This window comes from Talpa occidentalis, unplaced genomic scaffold (genome assembly GCF_014898055.3).
Source record: "Talpa occidentalis isolate TD23 unplaced genomic scaffold, MPIMG_talOcc4v2.1 talOcc4.7, whole genome shotgun sequence".
Taxonomy (NCBI): Eukaryota; Metazoa; Chordata; class Mammalia; order Eulipotyphla; family Talpidae; genus Talpa; species Talpa occidentalis.
Genome location: NW_023605083.1, coordinates 43126888 through 43150900, shown reverse-complemented (window position 1 = coordinate 43150900; position 24013 = coordinate 43126888). Strand labels below are relative to the sequence as shown.

The window sequence follows — 24013 nt, the reverse complement described above, 5'->3', positions numbered from 1 at the left end:
AGTCCTTTGATGACCTTAAAGCTTAAGCTTTCACAATTGTTTTGAAGTCACACTTTAGACATGTAAAATTATTTCTCATATCCTTCATTGAGAAATAAAAGACAAAATGCTTTTTGACATAAGAGGTGTAAGTATCAATGAAGGCTAAGACCCAGCACAGAAGTTGCAGAAGTAGTCTACTTCTCTACAAGTGTGCAGTACAAAAGTGAGCCAAGTGCAAAAACCAACCTGACCCTCTCAAGACTCATGTGGGTAAACCACAGCGTAAAGCTAGACTTGGTCTGAGGGCTCATTTTGTTGATCAGAAAGATGCATGAACATCAGTGGGGGGTGGTTTGCTTGGACTGAGAGTCTGCAGTTGTGAAAAGGGGAGAAGGATTTAAAAAGAAGGGACAAAGGGAAAGACAAAGAGTACAGTATGCAAAGTTCCTGCTGAAAGCCAAAGGAACATTCAAGAGTCCTTGTCTGGAAAAATAGAAAAGGTAATAGCAAACGTGGTCCTCTCCAGGGACCAACCACATGAGAAAGTCCAGACAAAGAGACTGCGGTAAAAGAGCAAAGTATATGGAATCTTTTTGGGCAATCACACATCCTTCATCCGTTTACCTGACTTAGATTGCAGTTGCTTCTCAAAGCGCAGTTTTTGTCAGATTCTTTACCTGGCTTGTGCTGCAGATAGCACATGTTGAAGTAATCAGCACACACCCTTCTGGGATAATGGGTTCAATGGGAATAGATAGGACCCAGATGACTGACTATTGGGAAATTCTACCACCTCAGAAGCAATGCCCATAGACTCTACACTCTGCTCTTCCTGAGAGCAGGGAAGAGGCTAGAATTTTCTTAAGTTGATATCAAAATGATTTTAAATAGTTAAGATTCTCTGTATTTTCAGTGAGACAGATTTTTTCAACTCACTGACAGTATATGGACTGCTTTGATAGTTAATAAAATGATATTGGGGAGTGAGAAAAAGTGTATGTTCAGTCCAGCCAGCATTCCTTTTCAGTCATGAAAAGGTGTGCATTGATGATGACAAGGAAATTGGGGGTGTGATTACAGACTGTTATGATGTCCATGAGCCTTATTTTCTATTTTAAATTTCATGAAAAATAGCTTACCCTCATTTTTCTCTTCTCTCCTTTCTACTTCCATATATATATATACTTCAATATATGTATGTAACTTTTTCTTTCATAAAATCTATCTATTTTTAGTACCTCCCTGGTGGTGCAAGGGGTAACTCTCAGCTATGAAGCTATAAGCAGCCACCGCAGCACGAGTTCAATCCTTGGTCAGGGAGGTGACCCACATGGCACAGCAGATCTCTCCTGGCTTGCCCACTGTTCCTCTCAGCAGTGCATTTCAGTAGATCTGCCTGTTCTGCTCTCCACTCTGTCTCTATTGTATCCTCTCACCTCAGCACCTCTGGCCTGTACCCCAGTTCTTATATGAATAAATAAATAAAATTAAAAAAAGATCTGTTTTTAGACTTTGACCCTGAATTACTTTCACTGGAGCCCAAGACTTATAATCAATTAATAGATTTGTAACTTAATGTATTATGTAATTTTCTTTATGAGAAAGAAATGATATTTTGTGATTCAAATGAAAAAAATAATGGGCTTCAAGGATGTCTAATTATCTCCACACTCATTTAATTGCATACATTAACTAGGTACTGTTTTTTAATCTCAATTATACCTCAATAAGGAGGCTTAAAAAATAATTGATATAGGTAAATATACTTCTGTAACATTTTTGATGAGAAAATAGAAAAAACATTGTTAAAACTGTCATAATTTCTTAGAAGCCTTAAGGGCTATCTTGACTCCCATTTTGATGTGAGCATAAACAGAGGAAAACTAAATTTTTGAAGGGAAAACTGAAATAAAATTGATGATAATTCTCCATAATGTGTGCAAAAATTCAAGAACCCTGGGACGAGAACTAACCTCCTCCCTCCATTTCCAAATAGACTATATATAAGTAATTCCAGAAATTAGTTGGATCTCTTCATTCTCACATTCTGAAGGACGTCTGCTCTCTTACCCCCGCCCCCATCTCTTCAATCTTCTTTATGTTATTGAATAAATCAAAGAAGTAGAAAGGAAGTCCTTCTTCAAGGCATTTGCAGATGGCTGAGATGTATGGGATAAAGTTCACACAGATAAATGGAATTTTAAAGGTCAATCCTATTAGACAATGTAAAAACATTATTTTGAGTAATACTTAAAGAAGTAATTTGTATTACTTCCTATGTATTATTGATCCACATTCCAAAGCAAAGTTTGGAAGCAACTCATCCAAATTACCAAATTCTATGTAGAAAAAGGACTACAGCTACTTATTTCCAGGAGAAATATGTACAATGAGAAGTGAGGTGACAGTTTCTTGTTTATAACAGTAATGTTTTAAAATGAGGACCAGCTTGCAGCTACTAAAATAGCAGGTGACCTTCTGCAGCTCTGATTTCAACCACTCAGCGGGTTTTTTCCACCAAAGGGGCTTATTTTAGCTCTAACTAGACATTTCAGCAAATGGCGCTCTCCAAAGGCTACAGAGTCTCAGACACGGATTGCACGGGTAGTTTCATTAGAATCCCACATCCTGGGAGCCGGGAAGGTTGAGTATATCTTTAAAAACTGCTGCTTTCAGTGTTATTACCAATAGTATCCATGGCCCAACTGTACCAAGGCCAGAAAGCTGAGACTCAAAGCTATATATAGCACTACAGAGTGTTGCTTCCTAATTCCTTTTCCTCCCCCTCTTTTTTTTTTCACGAGAAAGTATGGTTTCTTGGTGAACTGTACCCCTTATTCTTCTTCTCCACAAGGGATTTTTTTTTAACTTAGCAGCATTCTTCCGAAGATACTGTCTCTCAGCCTCAATTGAAATGATTAATGAATTTTTAATTTATCACTTGCCTTAAGGATCTAGAGAACTGCTGAATTCTCTGTTTAGTTTATACTACTAGTGTGAAAGTGGAATTCTTAGGGGATTCAAATTCACTTTGAATTAATGCCAGCGTATCTCTATGGACTTGCTCAAGGCAAAATTTAAGTGCCTGCATTAGGTTTTCAGAATATCAAGATTCCTCAGAATCCATGCTCTGAGGCAATAACTATAATGTATTAGAATAACTGGTTGAAAGGTGAAACATTGAACCAAGTGTACATTTTGTCTTTTTGACAATAGACCTCTAGTTTTATAAATTTTCTGCCATTAAATAGAACAAGGGTGTTACACCACTGGCTAGGGTGTAACAGATGATAATGTCAGAGAAGACAATGCCAATTCCAAAACCTTTCTGGTTTTTTTAATCACTATTTAGAGATCATTATTTTTAGCATAAATAGAATTGTGCTCTCAGCAAAAAACATTAATAGCATTTAAGCTGGAAACAGTCATCTAATAGTCTTAAAAGGAAAGTATTTTTAGCATTGAAATTCTTCAAATTCTTTTAAAGAAGTACTTGGGGGCATTAATGACTTATCAGTTACTTATTAGCTCAGCTTTATGGTCCAACCACTCACTCCTCTCTTACTAATGACTAAGGTAGCATCCAGTTTCCTTTTCCTACAAATCCTATTGTCAGAAGTTATATCAGAGAATATAGAACTCACTTTTACTTCATGTAGACCTGAAACAAAATGTTCTTAGATTAATTCAGAAAAGTAGATTAATAAAATGTAAGATTTTGTTATTAACTATAAAACTTACCAAAATGTGATGAGAATTCAATGAAATATGGACAGAGAGAAAAACCATGAAAAGCATCAGATTAATACAAATATTAATATTTGGGAAGAGACAAAGAACAGATTAATAAGATGATTAATAATTTCTCCAATTTCAGGAAGCTCAGATAACCATTTTAATAGAAGAAACAGGAAGTAGAGCAGAAAGAAAAACTGAAAGAATCTATATAACACTGGCATTTCAACAGAGGCTACACAAAGGAAAAAACATTAGGAGCGGCAAAAACAAAGTAACTAACAGGGTGTCTTCTTAATAATTTAACAATGGAAAGCTGTTTTGGATCACAAATGTCTTGTTTTATTGCAATAGTGCATGTCTCATTTTGGGCAAATTACAATTCCCTTTCTTCAATCTAGCTAACAAAATTGGGAAAGAATCATTATGAAAACATTGCGTTTCAAAGTTAAGTTTCTCAGTAAAAGACCTCCTTCACAGAACAATCAGAAAAGATCAACTTATTTCAGTGTCCTAGAATTGGTTGATTTCTGAGGGAGCTATACTGTTAAATAGAGGAAGTCAACTTAGACCCTGTGAGTCTTTTATTTTTGTGCCCTTTGGGAGGTCACTGTACAGCTTAAAGTCTTAGTGTCCTTGGGCTTGACACTACAGAAGGATTTGGCAGTAGGGACATTTTCTAAGGACTGTGTGAAGCATGGCAACTTGAGTCTGAGGGCTACATGGGAATTTCTCTTTGTTTTAACTCAGGAGGGAGAAGTCCTAAAGAATTACAGAGAATGACAGTGTAGCTCTCAGTCTTGAACACACTTGCAGAGTTTTACGTAAAACAAATAAAAAATAATGTAATCCATTGCCCATTATAATCTTCTCCTCCTCTCTTCTACAGAGATCTGAGGCATCTGGAAGGGCAGAGGGAGGGGTGGGTGGTAGAGCTCAGTGGACTGTGGTGTAGGATTACGGACGCTTTGAGAGCTACGGTGACTGGAGGAGACTGATCTGAGGGAGAAAACCTAGACTGTCAAAATATTAACAAGGACGTAAAGCAATGGTACTTCATTAAAATATTAAAAAAAAAACAAATAAAATATGATAGATAAATAAATAAAATTAAAAAATGTACTTCCACACATTGGCTCGAAGGGCAACTATAAGGTCAGAGTTGATGCAAAACTAATTATGAAAATTGCTCAGGGCCATCACTAGGATTGACTTTTACCATATGGATTTTGTTGACATATGGACTGACTGTTAATTTAAAGAGAAGCAATCCCGCCCCATTCTCCCCACCTTCTGAAAGTTTAGTCAATGTATTGACCTTTAGGAAGAACTAATTCAGAGGAAATCTTGGAGGCAATGTTTACATTTCCAAACATTTACTCTAAATTTTTAAAAGTAACTTGATTGCTTACATAACACATTCAATTAACTAATGTATTAAAATAAGTACTTTCTAAATAGTCTAGTACCAAATTATCCCAGAACAAACCTGTCTGAAACCAAATAGCAGTTCCAAAATAGGCCTCACAAATAGCGCTGTAATTGAAATAGTAAATTCTTCCTCCTTAGTATTGAGGGTATATTTCCAAAGGAAAGCTTACATGCTAAAATAAACATAAAATAAAATAAACAATAGAAAGTCTTTCCAGTTAGGAATTCCAACAAGTTTTTCTACTTCTTAAATATCACAGAACTGCACCAGCATGGGTGCTGGTGGGTAGAGAACCGGGTAACATGTTTGTATACTTTGCTCAGGACACTAAGGTGTATTAACCTCCATCAACTCAGCCATAAATTGGTGCTTCTGTGTTGCATGGCCCATGTGACATTTTAACTGTAACGACATTTTTACCCCCCAAAATAGGTGCTAGAAAATGTGGCTGAAGCTGTACATAACCATCCTATCTATGGGAAAAGTGATTTAGAACTCCAGCTGATAGCCAGTGTCAGAGCTTGCTATGGTTTCAAATGCATTCAACAGAGGGGGCTATTTCAGAGGCTTTCTTATAAGCATAAACATTCCCTCCTTTGACAAGTCAAAGCTAAAGCCTCATGAAAACTTATTTCCTCTTCCTTACTGTAGAATATTTCATATCTACTACTGCTTTTGAAATTGCATGTATAAAATGGAATTGGCTTTCTACTTGCTCCTCAATAGCATTTTTCTTTTTTCTTGGTGAGTGGATTTTAGAATCTCATGAAATACTAAATTCTGAGATAAAATTAATCTCAAACTAGTCTATTCAGGGAAAACCCACTGAGGAAGTTCAATTTTGTGCAATTTCTATTCAAAATTGAAAAGGTGATTTAGAAGTTTTACCTAATCCCATGAATGCTAGCACATTGTGACTAATATGCATGCATGCATGACAATAGATATGTATGTTTATAAGTACTTGAACTGTGCATATTTGTGTGTATTGCTCTTTGTATTTGTTTAGAGTATTGCAGGTCACAAAGTGCTTTTCTGTGTATTACGTCATTTACTACAGTTGTGGGAATCACTGTACTGTGCATGACACAGAACACCTACTACATTTTACCAGGTGATTTTAGACCACCTTTGTGAGGTTGTTAAAGTATATCTGGAAAGATAAAGATCTGAATGATCCCTGGGAAGAACTATAGTCTCATTAGTCCCAGGACGTTCTAGATTAATTGATAGCATAGACTGGTTAATACTCTAGTTGTGACCATAGTAGAGGTCCCAGGAATGTGACCAATAGGCTGATTAGCTTGATCTCCTCACACTCAAGGAATTCCTTTTTGAGACAGAAATCAGGCATCTGGAACTAGCAGCCTCAAGAGATATTATGTGAGCCACAAGGAATAAGATGGCATTAAAATTTCAGGAGTCAAGTGAATTCCTCTCAGTGACCAAGGGTTACTTGGGTAGACCTGGAATTAAGTCAAGAATATACCTTCATTGTACAATCCTCCTATTAACTCAGGGGGGCTTGGAGGTGATCAGGTTGGAATGGGCCAGTTAGGGCAGGAGGAGTTGCCCCGAGGCCTTATCTGTACAGCAGCTAACCCTACTTTTAAAGTATATGAACTGGAGGTGGTTTGGGCTTGGTCACCACTTTCCTCTTGAATCATCTCTGGTTGTCCTTGACATTCTTTTTTTTTTCCCCAGGAGGATGGATGGAGAGAAGGGGCTGGTGTACAGTCATGCTTTAGTAGTGACTATTCACTACTAAAGGGACAGGGTCATTCCACCTCGTGGGAAGTCCCATATGTGCTCCTGTTTCTGCTCCTTGGGAGAGTGGTGTGGATGGCTGCTGTCATAGACTAGTGCTTCAGCGTCTCTCAGGTTTCTTTAGTTGCCTGTAAGTCTCCTCCTTTCTACTACACTAGGCTTCTCCTTCAGAAGTGTTTGAAACAAAAGTGTATCTGTGCACATAGCTGAAGCTCCCTGGTAGGAAAGCCATCATCCTCCAAAGTCATTTAGTCTAATCACGTTATTTATTTTTTTTTAAAGAGTTTTTTTTTTTTAAAGATTTATTTATTTATTTATTTATACAAGCACTGGGTACAGTCAGAAGCACGGGAGAGTGAGAGAATTCACCAGAGCCAGAGCAGGGAGCAGAACAGGCAGAAGGACCAAAGTACAGTGCTGAGGGGAGCAGCAGGCGGCAGGAGAGGTCTGCGCGCCATGTGGGACCCTCGCTGGTGGCCGGGGATAGAACTGGTGCTGCAGAGGCTGCAGGCAGCTTCGCAGCCTAGCGCTAAACCGCTGTGCCACCAGGGGAGGCCCTAATCACCTTATTTTTTTGAATTGAAGAGATTGAACTTCAGAAAGTTGAGCTAATTTTTGAGCAAGTTCACATGGCTAGTGTGTGTGCAAGTAGGACTCTTAATTTCAATGTACTTTCCCTGTGGTTATGGTGAGGGTGGGTTAGATGACAATGGAAGTTCACAAGATATCGTCCCTCAAGACAGGAGAGGAAGAACTAAAGACATGAAAGTTTCCTTTCACCATACAGCTTGAGTGCCTTTTTCTCGCTAATTTAGTCTATTTTATTCTTTTTAAGGACTTACTAGCAGTTGTTCCTAAATTGAACACCTATCTGTGTTTAATACTGGTGCTATCAGAGGACAAAGGAGAAACATAACTTAGAGTTAAATCCTATTCTCAGCATCTTTTCTGAATGAGTAGTTGGATATGTATAGACAGATAAATGCATATTTATCTAAATATGCATGTAGTTATATGCCTAGACAGAAGCATTTGTCATTAAAGGCATAACCTAAGTCCACAGCCTGCTTGGGGTTCTCAATAAGTAACAATTGAAATTTCACCAACTTTTGTAAAAATTTCCCAAGTAATACAGCACTAAGAATTTCTATGTTTCTATGTTGTCTTAGTGGAACAAAAGGGCACATTACAAGAACTAGATTATCTTGGCTCAATCACTTCTTATAATCTCCTCTAACTATGAATATTTAATTTCTGTGATCAGTGAATTAAAAAAAAGTTTATTGCTATTTTTTGGTTAAAATCCCAGGACCCATAAATATAACACAAAAGGAACATGACATTAAATCTATGTTAAAGATTATAAATTCACATAAGATTGTCTTTATCTGGGCAGAAAATGACTTACTAGAACAGCAAGCTCAGGTGATCTATGTAAAAGGCCATTTACCCCCTAAATGGCCTTGATGGTTCCCTATCTCCCCTTTTACAAAGCATGTAGTTTCATGGTTTGAAATGTTTTATTGTCTGGTACCTCATGGATACACTGTCAGTCATCTTGGTGCTTAAATGAGTTTTCATAAAGAGTATTAGTCCTGTAGAATCCCCTAACTCCTAAGGGCTATAGCGAGGAGTAAAGATAGAGCTTCCATTTTCCTTCTCTGCTTATCAGTCTCTCCTCCTTGCCACTATCCACTGAAAAATTTTATTCCCCAAAATATAACACATCCACCAAGCCTGCTTGAAGTAAAAGTCTAGCTAAGCCCAGTTTAATGCTGCATAAGTATTCATCTGTAGCTTGCTTTTTTTCTTCTCTAATTTCATGCCCTCCCCACCGCCCAAGAAAGGGCTTGAGAAACCCAGAGATAGAATTGCTGAAATGTTTTCTATTTTTCTTTTTGTTTACCCACATTTTGTTTTCTATTCCCAAAACTAGAGAAAGAAGCATTCCTGATAAGAGATGTGCCTCAGAGTGAGCCCCACCCTTTCCCCCCTCCCCTCAGCAGAGTTGTGGTAACTTTATGCCCAGGACTTAATATCTATGATAGACTGAACTGCAATTTGTTTTCATGTCTGGCTCCTAGACGGTAAGAAGTAGAACTATAGTCTGCTTGTCTCGAGTGCCTGGCACATTTCAAAAATATGCTTTTGCGAATGCCTGGGGGTCTAGGATACAGAATGATCTCCATGAGAATTCACACTTAGCCACACAACTAACTCTGTGGTCTAAGAAGAAATCTGCCTGTTTCTGACTTCTGATTTCTTCATCTGCTCGATGGGATGATTTTTCACTCTCCACCTGAAGGCACTGGAGTGAGGCTTAAATTGGCTACTATATGAAGGGATTTTCTATATTTCTCTCCACACACCAAGTATTATTTCCAGGGTCCCACTCTAGGAAGTTTGTGGCTTTTTTGGTGCAGACTTAGAATGACAAGTTTGTTTCTAGCAGGAATATTCCCGATTCTGACACAACCAGTTTTCTGCGTTCATACAACCAGTTTTCTGAGACCTGCATGCTATTACTGATATAGCTGTTGTATGGCTCTTAAGCATGTGTTTTAATTAAAAGTTTCAGAACTATAAAACTGTATTCTATGTGGATTAATCATAAAACCTGTTTTTAAAACATCTGCTTTTAAGATGACTCAATCTCAGAACAGTGACCTGGTTGTATATATTTAATTGTTCTCTCAGAAGCCAGAGGAAGCAGATCAGGGCTTTTAGTAGCTAAGAGTAATGTTATAAAATTCTTTAGTGTGGTATAGCTGCAAACTCCCCGAGTCAAAATGTGATAAAGTCAGATTTTTCTATTTTGTCTGCATGGGGTTCTTTACTGTGGCAGTTTGCCATCAGCCAGATTAGTATAAATGCTCATTAATCAAGTCAAGTCAAAATGTCAGCATGCACACTCCATAAACTCGCTTGTAGCTCCCAGAAGGATGACAGGTAGGCAGCAAACACCCAGTATGCTTTGCTGTGAGAATGCCAACTAGCGTGTGAGGAGCTCCCTTTGTTTGATGGGAGGAAATAGAAAATACAGTATAATGGTTAAAAGAATGGATGGAAATTGCTCAGACGTGCCTGGGTTCAGACGCATGTTTCATTTTCTGAGCCCCAATGTTTTCATCTGTAAAATGGTCATACAAATAGTTATATAACAGGCATAACAGGATTGTTATGAGAAATAAATATAAGATGCTTCCTGGCATGAAGTAGGTAATTATACTACTTCCTAGTTGTAATAACCAGCAATGTTATTATGAGATCAATAGCATTATATTAATTATATTACTACTACTACCACTACTAATGATGAGGCACTGCATGACAGATACTGTCCTAAGAACTAATGAATATTAACTCATTTAATCCACACACTCATAGGCGCTATTGTCCTAGGTTTATGACTGAGACAAAGACTTGGTAAATTGACTAGGGGGTAAGGCACAATCAGGTTTTGAAATCAGACTGTCCAACTCCAGAACCAGAGTTCTTAAACACTATGCCTATCTGCCCAATGTTACTGTCATGGACTTAGTGTTTTAGTGTATGAATGGCAATGTTTTGGGTGGTGCAGGAAACAACATGTATATCACATTATTGTGGCTTATCGTAAGTACCTGCATTCCACACTCATAGAAGGAGTTTGTGTCCACTAGATGGCATTGCTGTTTTAATAAAATGTGAACCAGGTCCATGTTAAGGCTTAGAAGTCTGCTAAATTTGATGGATAATCTAATATTAACTTTCTAAGTCTGATGGAAGACCTCCAAAATTTAGAACATATTTAGTGATCTCTAATAACTAATAGTACCTTGAAAAAACTAAGAAAAAGACATGCTAGTTCATTTTAAGTATCAATGTCTATGTGAAAACCTGGATGAATTTTGAGATTATCGGGTCCAAGCACTTCAGTTCATAGACAAATAGACCAGAGAGGAAAAGGGACTTGCGTAGGGTTCCCTAGACCTGAGTCTTAGCTGTAGTTCTTTTTTTCCATAATACTTCCTATTGTTTCTGAATCTCAAAGAAACTGACTTCTGAATTCTTACCAGACTTTCCTTTTTGGGCATGGGGCACAAGATTGCCCAACAATTTTGAGTATTTGTTTCATTAGATTTTACACATGTGTTTGAAATTAATAGCAGCCACAGGCACTTAGATGTTGTGTAGAATAAAAGCAAACAGTGGTCCCCATTTTTCCCTTTCTTTTTAACATGCCCTCTTGGAAAGATTGAGTGACTCCACTTAAAAAAAAAAAAAAAAACTGTCCCTGTTGGTTGACAATACAGTTTGTGATTCTTAAATGCTTAGCAGGTGACGGATAATAGATAAACAAAAGGACTGTGGAGTCAGACTGCCTGGTTGGAGCCTGGCTCTCTCCTTTAGTAACTGATGGTGCTGAGAAAGTCATGACACAGCTTGAAGCCTCTGTTTCCACATCTGTAAAATGGGAGTAATATTGTTACTTTTATAACGTGCTTGTCAAAATTAAATGTGTGTGAAGAACCTGTGACATAGTCAGAAACCAAGGTTAAGAGGATGGCAGTAATGATGAATGTTTTTGTTAAATCATGTTTACTTTTCTTTGTCAGTTGTGAATGTCATTACAGGTGCTGCTTTGTCAACAGCGTCTTTACTCACTGCCACATGCTGAATTGCTAAAGAGAGGAAATAACATTTCAGGTTTTAGAACTGTGTAACATCCCTTCTTCCTCAACCAGATGGTAGAAGTAGCCAAGATACATATGGCATGTATTTAATTATATGTTCACATCAACTTTATTTAAAACACTCGTAGGCTTTTGGCTCCTACTCACAGTTTAGACAGAGAAGGTGACTAAGCACATGGTATACAAATAATAACAGCTAAGAGTTTCTGAGACTTGCTGAGTGCCAAATATTGCTCTGTTTTACCAGTATTAACTCATTTAATTCTTACAACAGCCAAGTGTTAGGAGCTAATACTTTTACCTTTTTAAAGATAAATGAACTGGGAAGAGAAACTTGTTCCAGCTCAAATAATAAGACACAGCCAGGATTTGAACCCAGGAAGTCAGTTGTTGAGCAGTCTTCTCAGCAACCTAACTAGGAGGGACATGAGGAAGCCTTGAAAGTTCCAGACCTCAGGATTGCTTCCCCCCTTACTGTAAGTCCTCACTTACCCTCCTTAACAGGTTTTTGGAAACTGCAATTTGAAGTGAAGTGATGTATAACAAAAGCAGATCCTTCAAATGCCCTTTCACTTAATGTCAACTGGATTGTTTCTTTCTCATTAGCATTCTCATGAAATGATGATAATGCTGCCATGAAGCTGGGTAACAGAAAAACTGTTCAGTTCTTCTAGGCTGCTGTTCACTAGCAATTCCCTTACACTGGAAGGGAATTCCTCTATCAATATTTTTGTGCAGTTAATGAGATCAAGTGGTTAAACATTTAATAGACTGCTGAGCTTAACAGGGTAAAACAAAGTCGTGACAGGTCAAAAAGAGAGCACGCCGAGGATACACCTTCTGGAATACCACAACTTAGGATGTGAAGACACTGCAGTGGGAGAAGGGTCAGAGTTTGCTCTTAGTTTCTACAACATTCCAGACTACACTCTATTGCCAATAATGAAGACTATTCCTATGTAGAATTCTTGAATTCAGATTTACCTTTCTGCCTTAACAACAAAGGAAACTGAGATACCAGTTACATAGGGCTTGTTCCCAGTTATCTTAAGAGGAAGAGCTGGAACCCTGTTACAGACGGCTTCTCTCTCCCTATGTATTTCACTTTAAATACTTGCTCAAATTTAAATACTTGCTCAAATTTTCCTGTTTATACCAATAACATTTTTCCTTCAGAGATGAACCTAAATTTTCCAGACAGCATCTGTTCTTTACAGATAGCATCTTTCTATTTTCAATTTCTTCATTCTTCCTTTCCTTGAAATAAACTTTTATGGGGTAGGAAACAATGACAACTATTAGAATATATTTTTAAATTTTTTAGTTTTCTCACTAGAAACCATGAATGCAAGTAATTCAACTTAAACCTAAGAAAATGATGATACTAAAAAGGACCAAGGCAATCTCAAATCAGAATTTCCAAAGATGAACCGGGAGTGGATGTCTACTTACCGATTTCGGTCATTGTTATCCCTGGTGCTAACTGCCCGTTGTTGAAAGAACTATAGGTAAACAAGTTGGGGACAGATGTGAGGTCATAGATAGGTTCTTGCTTTATCTGTTTGATTCCAGTCATGTCAAGTCCTGACTGATCAGGGGACGGCTGGCTGGAATCCACATTGTAATAACCCTCAGACTTGGGCAGGTCAATGACATGTCCATTGGCATAAGTGCCGCTGGCCTCATTGTTCAGGTTGCTGAGGCCGTTACTGATGCTGCTGCTGTACACCCTGGCAAGGGCTTCTGCCTCTCCATTCTGCTGCTGCCGCTGCTCCTGCAGCCGTTGCTGGTGCTTCTGCACCTCGGCGTAAAGGCTGTCCCTTTGTTTCTTGGACATCCTCCCAAACTTCACAGCTGGGTTGGAGAGAAAAGCAGAAAACAGCACCTGTGGTTATCATTCTTGTAAAATGGCTGAAGTCCAAGGGGTCATGATGGTTGTGCCTTCAACTTCAAGTAAACAGACTCTTAGCACCTTAGTCCAAGAATCCATTCTCACACATTCCATGTCTGGGGAACGGTTATATTCAGGGGCATCTGTACTGGTTTATGTGCAAATTGAGGACTAAATCTAAATTAGGAAGAAATGTAAATACTTAGGTGATTTTTGATGCCATGAAGTTAAAAGTGATTTTTTTTGTGGGGGAAAAAAAAACCCACAAAAAACAAAAAAAGCTATTAAAATGTCAACTGAAACTCTTTTTTTTTTTTTTAAGATTTATATTATTTATACAAGAACCAGGGTACAGGCCAGAGGCTCAGGAGGGTGAGAGGATTCACCAGAGAGAGAGAGTGGGGAACAGAACAGGCAGACCGACTGAAACACACTGCTGAGGGGAGCAGCGGGCTCAGCAGGAGAGGTCTGCTCACCATGTGGGTTGCTCCAAGGCTGGCTGGGATTGAACTGGCACTGCAGAGGCTGCGGACAGCTTCTCAGCACTGCACTCAACTGCCTGCGCCACCAGGGAGGCCCTGAAACTCTTTATGAGCTCCTTACACCCCCAAGGATTGTTGGGAGGGTGGTAAACACAATTTTAAGTGAGCCAAATCATTTGCCTTCAGTTTACTTTTGGGATTAAGTGTAAGCATCTTTGGAAAATAGCAATTTTATGCATCCAATGCCCAATAAGTGAGCCAACAGTAACTGCCCCTCCTTCCTTTTATTATTGCAAGCTGCACACTCCCTATCTCTTCTAGCAAAACCTTTAGCTGTTCTGAGAGAAAAAGGGGGAAGAGGCACTGTGAGATTTCAGAGTAATATGAAGATGCTTTGATCTGAATGTATTGTTTCTTATAGAACTTAACTTCCTAAACTGTATGGATATTGATATTTTTCCTCACAAGCTGTCAACTTCCATCTTTGTGAACATCCTGATTCAAGTGGCCATCTTGTCTGAATCATCAAGCACTAGGTTGTTCAGCTCTTGTTAATGGTAAGATCTATGACAAACATGGAGGTTCCCTCTGAGTTTCTATTTTCTTCTGTGACAGTATTTCCATCTCCTGTTGGTGTTGGGCACTCAGAGAATGTAGAGAATAGGGTGGAGGGTAGAATTAGGTCCAGTTACCAGATTCAATCTCTAAGGTTGGTGAAGTGCTAAAGAACTCTAGCATAGGGGCCTCCCGGTGGTGCAGCAGGTTGAGAGTAGCGCTGTGAAGCTGTCTGCAGCCTCTGCAGTGCGGGTTCGATTCCTGGCCGGCCAGGGAGATTCCCACATGGTGGGCGAGACAGACCTCTCCTGTCTCACCTGCTGCTCCCCTCAACAGTGTGTTTCGGTCAATCTGCCTGTTCTGTTCCTCACTCTGTCTCTGGTGAATCCTCTCACCCCCCGCACCTCTGGCCTGTACCCCAGTTCTTGTATGCATAAATAAATAAGTCTTAAAAAAAACTTGTATTAGGGCTTTCTGATGCTGCCTAAGTAGGAAAACAAAGTGGTAATTATCCAGTAATTTTTCTGAATGAAGACAGTTAATCTGGTTAATTCAGACCAAATTCCCCTTTCCACCTCAATTGTCATTTTTATAGGGACTTGAGTCATTTAGATCATTGTGTTTAGCTTTGTTTATAGAGACACTGTTCTTATTAAATTCTGTTTCTCAGACAAATTTACTGGTTTACTAATTGCAATGGTATTTCAATTCATCTGTGAACAGAGTTCTATAGTAACTTTTAGGGTAAACTTTCTTGGTACCTTTATATTTTCCCAAATAATTTACTATATATAATTCTATAGGGAAATTTTTTTTAACAAAAAAAATTAACCATGGACAATTTTGATTCAGAAAGAACTTTCTTTTCCCCAAGAAAATGTGACATTTCTTCTTTATTTGCTGACTTCCTATCCTTTGTGCTCATGTAGGCTCAAAACAGCTCTTTAAAGAGCTATAGTGGGGGATACAAAATTTGTATCTATTGCTACAGATTAAGAATTTTATTTTGGCCAGAGTATGTTTTCTGATTTACTTGAATAGACTAGTTTTGTATTTGTTTAAAATCCATAAGGAGAAAAAAATATTCAAGAATGAGAAATTCTTCTAACATGGAGAAAGAAATACAGTGTTTTTGAGACCCTTTTGCATTTAGTTCTTGCTTTAGACTTCTGTGTGCTCTATATTTAGCTGAAATATACATTCTGTGGATTGGTCCCATTCATGGTTCTGATTCCTCTCACATAGTCCCATGTTCTTTCCCATGTAAATCTGCAATGTCCTATCATCTTGTAAGTATCCTGCCCTAACCCTGATACAGAGTCTTGTGACTTGCCAATGGGATATTGACATATGTGACACAAACAGAGGCATCAAAAGTGCTTGTAAGCTTGAGTGTCTCACCATGAAAAACCTAAAGTAGCTTGCTTGAGGAAAAGAAAGTGTAGCAAAGCCAAGCTACTCAGTCATGACTGACAAGGCCATCCATAATCAGCAGAGGCACAGACTGGCAACAGCTGATGGTAGAAGAATGAAAGAGTCTAGTCAAAAATCTTACATTCAACAATTTTAGGTTCAAAATTCTACTGTAAACTACCAATATCATAATCAAATTTAATAATCTCCAGAAATGTTCTATTAAATCCTCTGCCTTGGTAAACATCTGAATCCTCAATGAGGAATAGTTAGGTTTTTTTCCAAGAAATTGACTTCTCAGTCATTGAGCAACTGAAGTATTTTCAGAGCAACAACTTAAAGTTCCAATACATTTTGGAACCACCAGCATCATCTCAAATCAAGGACTTTGCTGACAATTACTATGTACAATTTCAGAATGAACTTTTAATTCATTTTAGAAACACTGATTAGTCAGTGTATGCCCCTTCCTATGGTAAAAATGATGACATATTGGAAAAATTACAATGCATGGCAAAAATAAATCTGAAATATAATTCTTTGCCACTATTTGTAAATATGTTTATTGAATCTATTGTTAACAAAGGCTATATAGTACTATTATATTTTCAAGTACTGGCATTCTTCTAGCTACCATCTATTAATCAGAATGGCACATATTTTAAGTGTTTGCCCCTCTTAAACTTGAATTATTCTGTTAATGAGGTTCACTTGAGTATAGAGGCAGCCTCTTGTTAAACTGCTAGCTCTTGAAGACACTAGCAAATTCCGTATACATTGCAAGTGCTTTATAAATATTCAGTGATGATGGTATTTGTTCATGCTCTTAACCCTCATTTTGATTCCACACAAAAGTACTGGAAATCTTTTCATATTTATTTGGATTGTAGGATTCCACATGGAATGGAAGTTTTTGGAGTAACTATAAAACAAAGTCATTGTTTCTTCAAAGATTTTTATTTATTATCACATGACGACTAGACATGTGTTTCTGGTTTCAAAAGAACCCAATTGTAGAAATATTATCTATGACTTTCCAGAGTCAATTTGGAAATTATTTTTACATCTTGCTTCTTACCAAGGAAACTGGTCTTAATTTAACTGTTAAATTTCAGGGATGTGCCTTTCTTTTTTATAGTTCTCTAAGTTTAGTAGAAAAAGTCTGATTCAACCTACCCAACACTGTTTATTGCTTTATAAATATTCTCTCTCATCCCCCTCACTTCTCAATAAACTTCCTGTGATGATGGGATATTCCCCATGCTGTCAGCATGGTAGCCACAGTCATTTGTGGCTCTTGAGTATGGGAAATACAGTGTTTCTGAAGAAATGAATTTTTATATTTAAAAAATTCTAATTAATTTAAATTTAAATCATGACAAGCAGATGCCACATTGGACAATGAATTTCTACATAACAGCAGCCAAAGTATGAAACCTATCCTTGTAAAGGCAATTTCCATTTTTATCCACAAAGACTTGCCATGTAGGAGAACCTATACTTAATTATAGCAAGGTGGCTATCATATTTTCTTTGGGATCCCATATTTTCCTAATGATAGTAAATACTTTGCTGTTCTTTTAAACTTGTTTATCTATAGTAACACTTGGAAATAATTTATGCTGAGATTCCTGCATTGAAACTTTAAGGGTTTGCTTAAAGGAAAAATAAATAGGATAATGGAGAAAGTTCAGTGAGAACATATATTTTATCAGTTCAAACACACACACACACACACACACACACGAGCACAGGCATACCTTTACCTTTTTATACACAAAAACATATGTCTATGTAGTCCCAATAGGTTTGAAATTTTCTTCTATTCCTAAGAAAATTTGAACAAATTCATTATTGCTGAATTTGTTGTCTACTAATAAGTGGTGATGGCTAAATAAACTACTATCTCCTAGTAGCTATGCTTTTTTCAGTGACCAAGTATGGTGAAGTACATGTTCTTGGAATCAGGCATAACTGACAGAGAGTCAATGCAAATATCAAAATGAAGATGCCACTTTAAGTCTGAAGTAAGGTGGGCAGAATGTGAGCAGAAAGAAGTTGACTGTGAAGGCAATTTACTGTGGCTACTATTACTACTGCTAGAGCACTTTGACAATAATCGCTTAATCAGTAGGAGATACATATAATGCATTAGTGGGAGGGAAAACATTACCTCTCATTCTTGAATCCTTACCAGAAGTAGCTAACCAACCATTACTTCAGGGTTTTCACTCCTTCAAGACTGCACACTAGGCATTATTAATCAATGGAGACAAAATTTGTTCAGTTTCAACACATGTTGGTGAGGGTGTGGTGAAAAAGGAACACTCATACACTGTTGGTGGCAATGCAGATTAATTCAACCTCTGTGGAAAACAGTATGGGGGTTTCTCAAACATTAAGAACAGATCTACCATGTGATCCAGCAGTCTCTTTCCTAGATATCTATCTGAAGAATGCAAACACTAAATGAAGGAATATATTATTCCTACGTTCATTGTAGCATCATTTACAACAGAGAAGCTATGGAAGCAAACCCAAGTGCCCAATGACAAAGGGATTGATTAAGAAGATGTGGCATATATACATAATGGAATACTATTCAACTCTAAAAAGATATGAAATCTTGGTATTTGTGACACGTAGTTGGAACCAGAAGGATTATGCCAAGCAAAATTAGTCAGAAAGAGAAAGACAAATACTGGTTAATTTTACTCACGTGTGGCATATGAAAAACAAAGGAACAACAAAAAAATTAAAACAAAATAAACCCTTGAAATCTGATTGCTGGAATGAGATTACCTGAAAATCTGATTGCTAGGGAGGGGAGGATCAAAAGGGGAAGGAGTCCCAGTGAACTGTGGTAGCAGGTTATTGGGGCTTTGGGGGTGGGCATGGTATGATGACATACTTCTGTATGGTGTACACCGTTAAACATATACAGTGTTGCAAGTCAACATTACCTCAAAATATATAATTTTAAAAGTTTCCCCAGTATTAGTATAGTTTTTGTATAATGTATCCTTCATAATTAAGACTCAGATAAAACTTGCTCTATAAAACATAGTAAGGAAGATTTTTTTCCTTCTGCTTGAATCCCTTCTTTTCATCATTCCCTTTCACCCCTGAGCATTACTACTTACCCTTAGTTTGACATAAGAGATAGACATTTGGAAGATGACTCTGGCAGCCCCAGGATTGTCTTTGTTAAAATTAAGTTGGATCTTTATCTTTAATCCCCAGTGTCTGTAGACAATGTATTCCTTTTACATCATAGACATCTACATGCTCATGCTGGTGGTAGATCTGATAGAGATCTAACAGATAGAGATCCATTAAATGGATCCTCTCCCCAAAAAGGGGCCCACATATCTTTTATGTCATGTGATTCATACTATCTCCTTTGTGGGCTGATGATGGTGAATCTGCTTTGTACTATATGCCCATCTCTCATGCATGATTCCGTTTACCCACAACATTTGCCCTTCAGGGAGATACATTTTTATTGAAGGAAGAAGTAACAAAGACAAAAACCTGATGACTTTTTCATTCTGTCCAATTATGAATGGGACTTTTTCAGATACTGTCAATTAACATGCTCCCTCCTTATGGTAGAAAGGAGGTACAAAATCATCAACTCAGATCCCCATAGACCTTCACTAAAAAAATCCTGAAAATCACTTAATTCCCAGCTTCTACTTTCTTCCTTTTAGTTAAATGGAAGTACAGCTATAAATTTATCCCAGGAGTAAATTTATGTCATTCATGAGTCTAGAAAACCCAATAAACAAAAAAAATCAGAGTCATAGAAAAATTTTAGGAGTTAACATTTACAAGCTACCTAAGCACTGAAGGGTTCAGGACATATTCTTTTAAAATTTGGGGGAATTTTGTCTCATAGGTCTACTTTGGGCAAGACAAGTTTAGGTGGATTAGGAATTAAAGAAAAGATAAACAAATATTCAAGCTATAACTATTTGGACAATGCAAGCAGAACTGAATTTATTCAGATGACGAAAAGGCCCCACATTTAATTTAATAACTCATAAAATCCCTTTATACCAAGAGACAGTGCATGCCAATTATCTATGTTTCTTTAAAACTAGAAGTATTTCCTTCCTTCTTTCCCTTCTCTCTCTCTGTGCGGCCCTCCCTCCTTTTCCTCATATTGCACTAACAATTCGCTGTGCCTCATCTTTTTTATCCTTAATTCGCTTGCCTAGAATATTCAGGTGACTTAAAAAGGCTCTAGCAAGTCATCCATTTGAAAGCCGTGTAAAGTAAGAAATAGGAAGGCAATGCCTTACCATCTCTCGACATTCCTAGGGCAAGACACTTCTGCAGTCGGCAGTGTTGGCAACGGTTTCTGTTGGTTCTGTCAATTAAACAGTTTCTCTGCCTCGGGCAGGAGTAAGAGGCATTGTTCTGCTGGCTCCTTCTAAAGAACCCCTGGAGGGAAAAAGAGAATGGAGTAGGTAAGTTTAAAAGAAGGGAAACAGAGACCATCATTTATACAATTGATACATTTTCTACTGTGAATACTGAGTTAATTTTTGGAAATTCTATGGCTACCTCTTCTTAAATAGTTTACAGATTGTTTACTGGAAAAAATATGTACTATCTGCACATTATGAATGAATCATTCATTCATTCAATGTTGACAAAAGACACTATTCTTGGTAAAATAAACCAGAACTGAGTTTCCGTCCTTAAGGAGCAGTGGGGAAGGACTGGCAAAGGAGCATCACTGCTCAGCTAAATATGATAAAACCCGATGGGGATACCAACATAAGCTTATCCCGGTGCTGTGGGTGAAGAGATTGAGGTATTGGTAGTGTAACAGGGTGGTCCCCAGGAAAGGGGGAGGTTCCAGGTTCCCTGCCCCACCCAAGGAAGGGTGGAGCTGAGCAGGAAGAAGAGAAGCTGGAGAAGAGACTGAGGAAGGAAGGAAGCAGGATGGAGCCAGGAGACCTGGAGGAGGCACATGGAGCCTAGAGACACGTGAAGAAACTGCGCTTGTCTTTTGGTCGTGGACTAGGTGACACAGATGTGGGTGAGACCCGTGGGGAGGTGACCATGGCAGCTTTTATCTTGATGTTGATTTTGCTCTTTCCTTCCGGGCTTGTTTGGTTGTTTCTGACTCTTTTCTGTGGGTCCCCACTGAAGATGCTTTAGACTTGTGGCAGGCTTTGGGGCCTTGTTCTGGGCCAATCCCATTTGGATGGACTTTTACCCACGAGGGACGGGTAACTTTGGGTGCTTCATTTAGAAACTAGACTCTTTGCCTTTCCTGTATTGTTTCCTAGTTTTTATTAAAGATCCTTCCCATTAAAGTGTCCTATGTTTTGTGTTGATGCGGGCGGATGGCAGAACCCATTTAGAATAGGCAGGTTTGCGGGGTTTGGGCTGCCCCTCTCCCTGTCCTATAACAGATTTGGCGTCCAACGTGATTTAGGACAGAGCCATCCGTGGTTAGTCAGCCCCATGGGAAATTGGGCTTCCCTATGGCACTGGCTACCATAAGCGCAAATGTGATTTTGGTTTTCTCGGTGTGTTTGTTTCATATGTCGATTTGCTGTTGAAAAAACTGGCTTGAGCACCTGCACTCCTATGTTTATAGCAGCACTGTTTACAATAGCTAAGCTTTTGAAACAACCCAAATGCCCCAAAATAGATGACTGGATCAAGAAGATGTGGTACATACATACCATGGAATATTACTCAGCATTCAAAAAGATAAACACATGCAATTTGCAGCAACATGGATGGCACTGGAAGGGATCATGCTCAGCGAAATAAGCCAAAAAGAAAAAGAAAAATACCGGATGGTCTCACTCATAGCAGGAATCTAGAAAACTTAAATAAGGGACCAGGAAAATGAATATAAGAAATTGAAAATCAAAATCAACAAAAAACTATGAACCAGAGACACTTTTTGGGGGGTGGGGGGGGAGGGAAGGATTGGGGTCAGAATGGGGCATTTGCAATTGTATGGGGAATATAAAAATAAAATTTAATATTTAAAAAAAAAATAATAATAAAAAAATTAAAAAAAAAATAAAAAAAAAAAATAAAAACTTTCAATGGAAAAAAATTTAAAAAAAACTGGTAAAAGAGGAATAGTTCCTCGAAAATGATTTTTTTTTTTTTTCTAATAGAATATAATCTTGGTACATTCAAGGTGTTTGACAATGTTGGCAGAGGAAAAGAAAAAAAAAAAACAGGTTCTTTGTAAAAAGAGGAAATAGAAGAAAACTGATTTTACTGCAAGGAAAGGTGGTAAAAAAAAAAAAAAAAAAAAAAAAACTGGCTTGGGCTTTGTGAAGATCTGTGTGTCTGTATGTAATTTGTTTGTAGTGACTTGCTAAGACATTTGATTTTGTGGAAATTGTTCTGTGCCAGTTTTACTCAAAAGATTAGGCAGTACATTGGACCATGTGGCCAGATCAAAGATGGCGTCTGAGGCCACTTGAACTTTTTTTTTCTTTCTTTTTGTAATCTCTGCTGTCTCATTAGCATTTCTAAAGGCAATAATGGTTCTTCAGTGGTATGTTGCTTTTGTCTTTGACTACTTCCTGCCCTGTGTCTGACCGGTTTTGCAAGCCAACTGTGGAGCAGTGGTGTTCAAATTAGCAAATGTATGCCTGGGTGTTAAGGAAAGAGTAGCCTTAAGCAGTAACTGGTAATTGCTGGTATCCTTGATGGATTCTTGGAGATAACTTGAATTTTTGCAAAGTCTGGATCAGAAAAATTAACAAGATTTTGTCTGAGTCTGATAGGATTTGCTGCTGTGAATTTTGTGTACACGATTTGTTTTGGGCATGTTTGCCATTTTGAATCCTGAATTGTTCAATTGCTGGTGTAAGACAAGATTCTAAGTTTCTGCTTCCTACTGAGGAAGGACTGTTATGGAAAGCACTCTTTAGGGTGCATCATGTAACTATAACCAGGTTTTCATACCTGTGTTGTTGTTGTCCCTCCCTAGTGTGGGGGAGGTGTAATCTGTGCTTAGATGTTTAATCTGCTCTTTCAGCTTCTGTCCCAGAGTGGCTAACAGAAGTAAGGAGATGATTCCTTTTAATTGAAAGTTAATTACTGATATTTTGATTTGGCTTTTTCGGGTTCTATTCCAGGAAACCCAAGGAGTGCCTGCGTGGTGGCTAACAAGAGATGACTCCTTTGCTTGAAAGTTAACTTTTATTCTTTCAGTTGCTGTACAGAATACCCCAGGATTGACTTCTAACAAAAAGTCTTCAACACTGAAAACCCTAAGGTGATAAACAAGGTCATGTAACTCCTGTGATTAATAAAACTTTTCCTTCCTATTTCCAAAGTCTTAGGTTTGCAGGATGACAACTGGAAATTTTCTGCCAGCAACATCCACATTTTTTTTGGACTTTGATATTTTTTTTCTGAGCCTATGGAGTAAAACTGCAGTTACATTAACATTCCACGTGGCATAACTAAAAAAAACTGTCTTTGTCTATACGTTGTATGTCTGTATGTCCTTGTGTCTAACTGTCTTGACCTCCAGTGATTGACAAATTGGTATACATGGTGCCCATAGACATTGGGAAAAAAAAAGAAAAAAAGAGTCTCAAGTTATGAGAAAAACAAAAAGTTATGGTTTGATTGTCAACCTTGTGCTACTGAACTAAGCCGGTGCCTTCATAGAGATTGAATATTGTTGTTTCTGTTACTTTTCTGATATTTTGGCAAAGCTTCCAGAAATCTAAATTCAAGTACAAATTTGGTAGCCTGTCATTTGGCTGATGCAAGGAAATTTTGTGGAACCTCAGTAGAGCTCCTGAGACACTCCACAAAGTTTCTCCCTTTCCCCTGGGAAGGAATTAGATGAATTTGTCTCTTTGGCTCACCTAGTAGAGTAAAACTAGAAGGGAGCATTGTCACTTGGGTAAACGGGTAATAACACCTTGACCTGATATGGATGTAAATTGTCAATGATGATTGTCACCTTGTAATTGTATACTTCAATTGTTAAATCTACAGGAATTGTTTCTGAAAATATAGGAGAAAAGGTCTCACAGATTACTATAGATGGAACTGTTAAGAGTAAAAA

The 24013-nt window shown here is 37.9% G+C and overlaps 1 protein-coding gene across 2 annotated transcripts in view; it reads right to left on the bottom strand.

The window, feature by feature from the left end:
- Positions 1-24013, bottom strand: part of RORB (RAR related orphan receptor B) — a 221219-nt gene that overhangs the window by 32907 nt on the left and 164299 nt on the right. The window contains exons 1-2 of one of the 2 annotated variants that reach the window (XM_054688691.1): positions 20241-20378; positions 13045-13446 (exon numbers count right to left, since the gene is read on the bottom strand). The exons of the other annotated variant lie outside the window; for it this stretch is intronic. Coding sequence (XP_054544666.1) covers positions 13045-13446; positions 20241-20253 — 415 coding nt within the window. The 5' untranslated portion in view covers positions 20254-20378. Of the gene's footprint in view, positions 1-13044; positions 13447-20240; positions 20379-24013 lie in introns of those variants that run through there. 2 annotated transcript variants of the gene reach the window in all.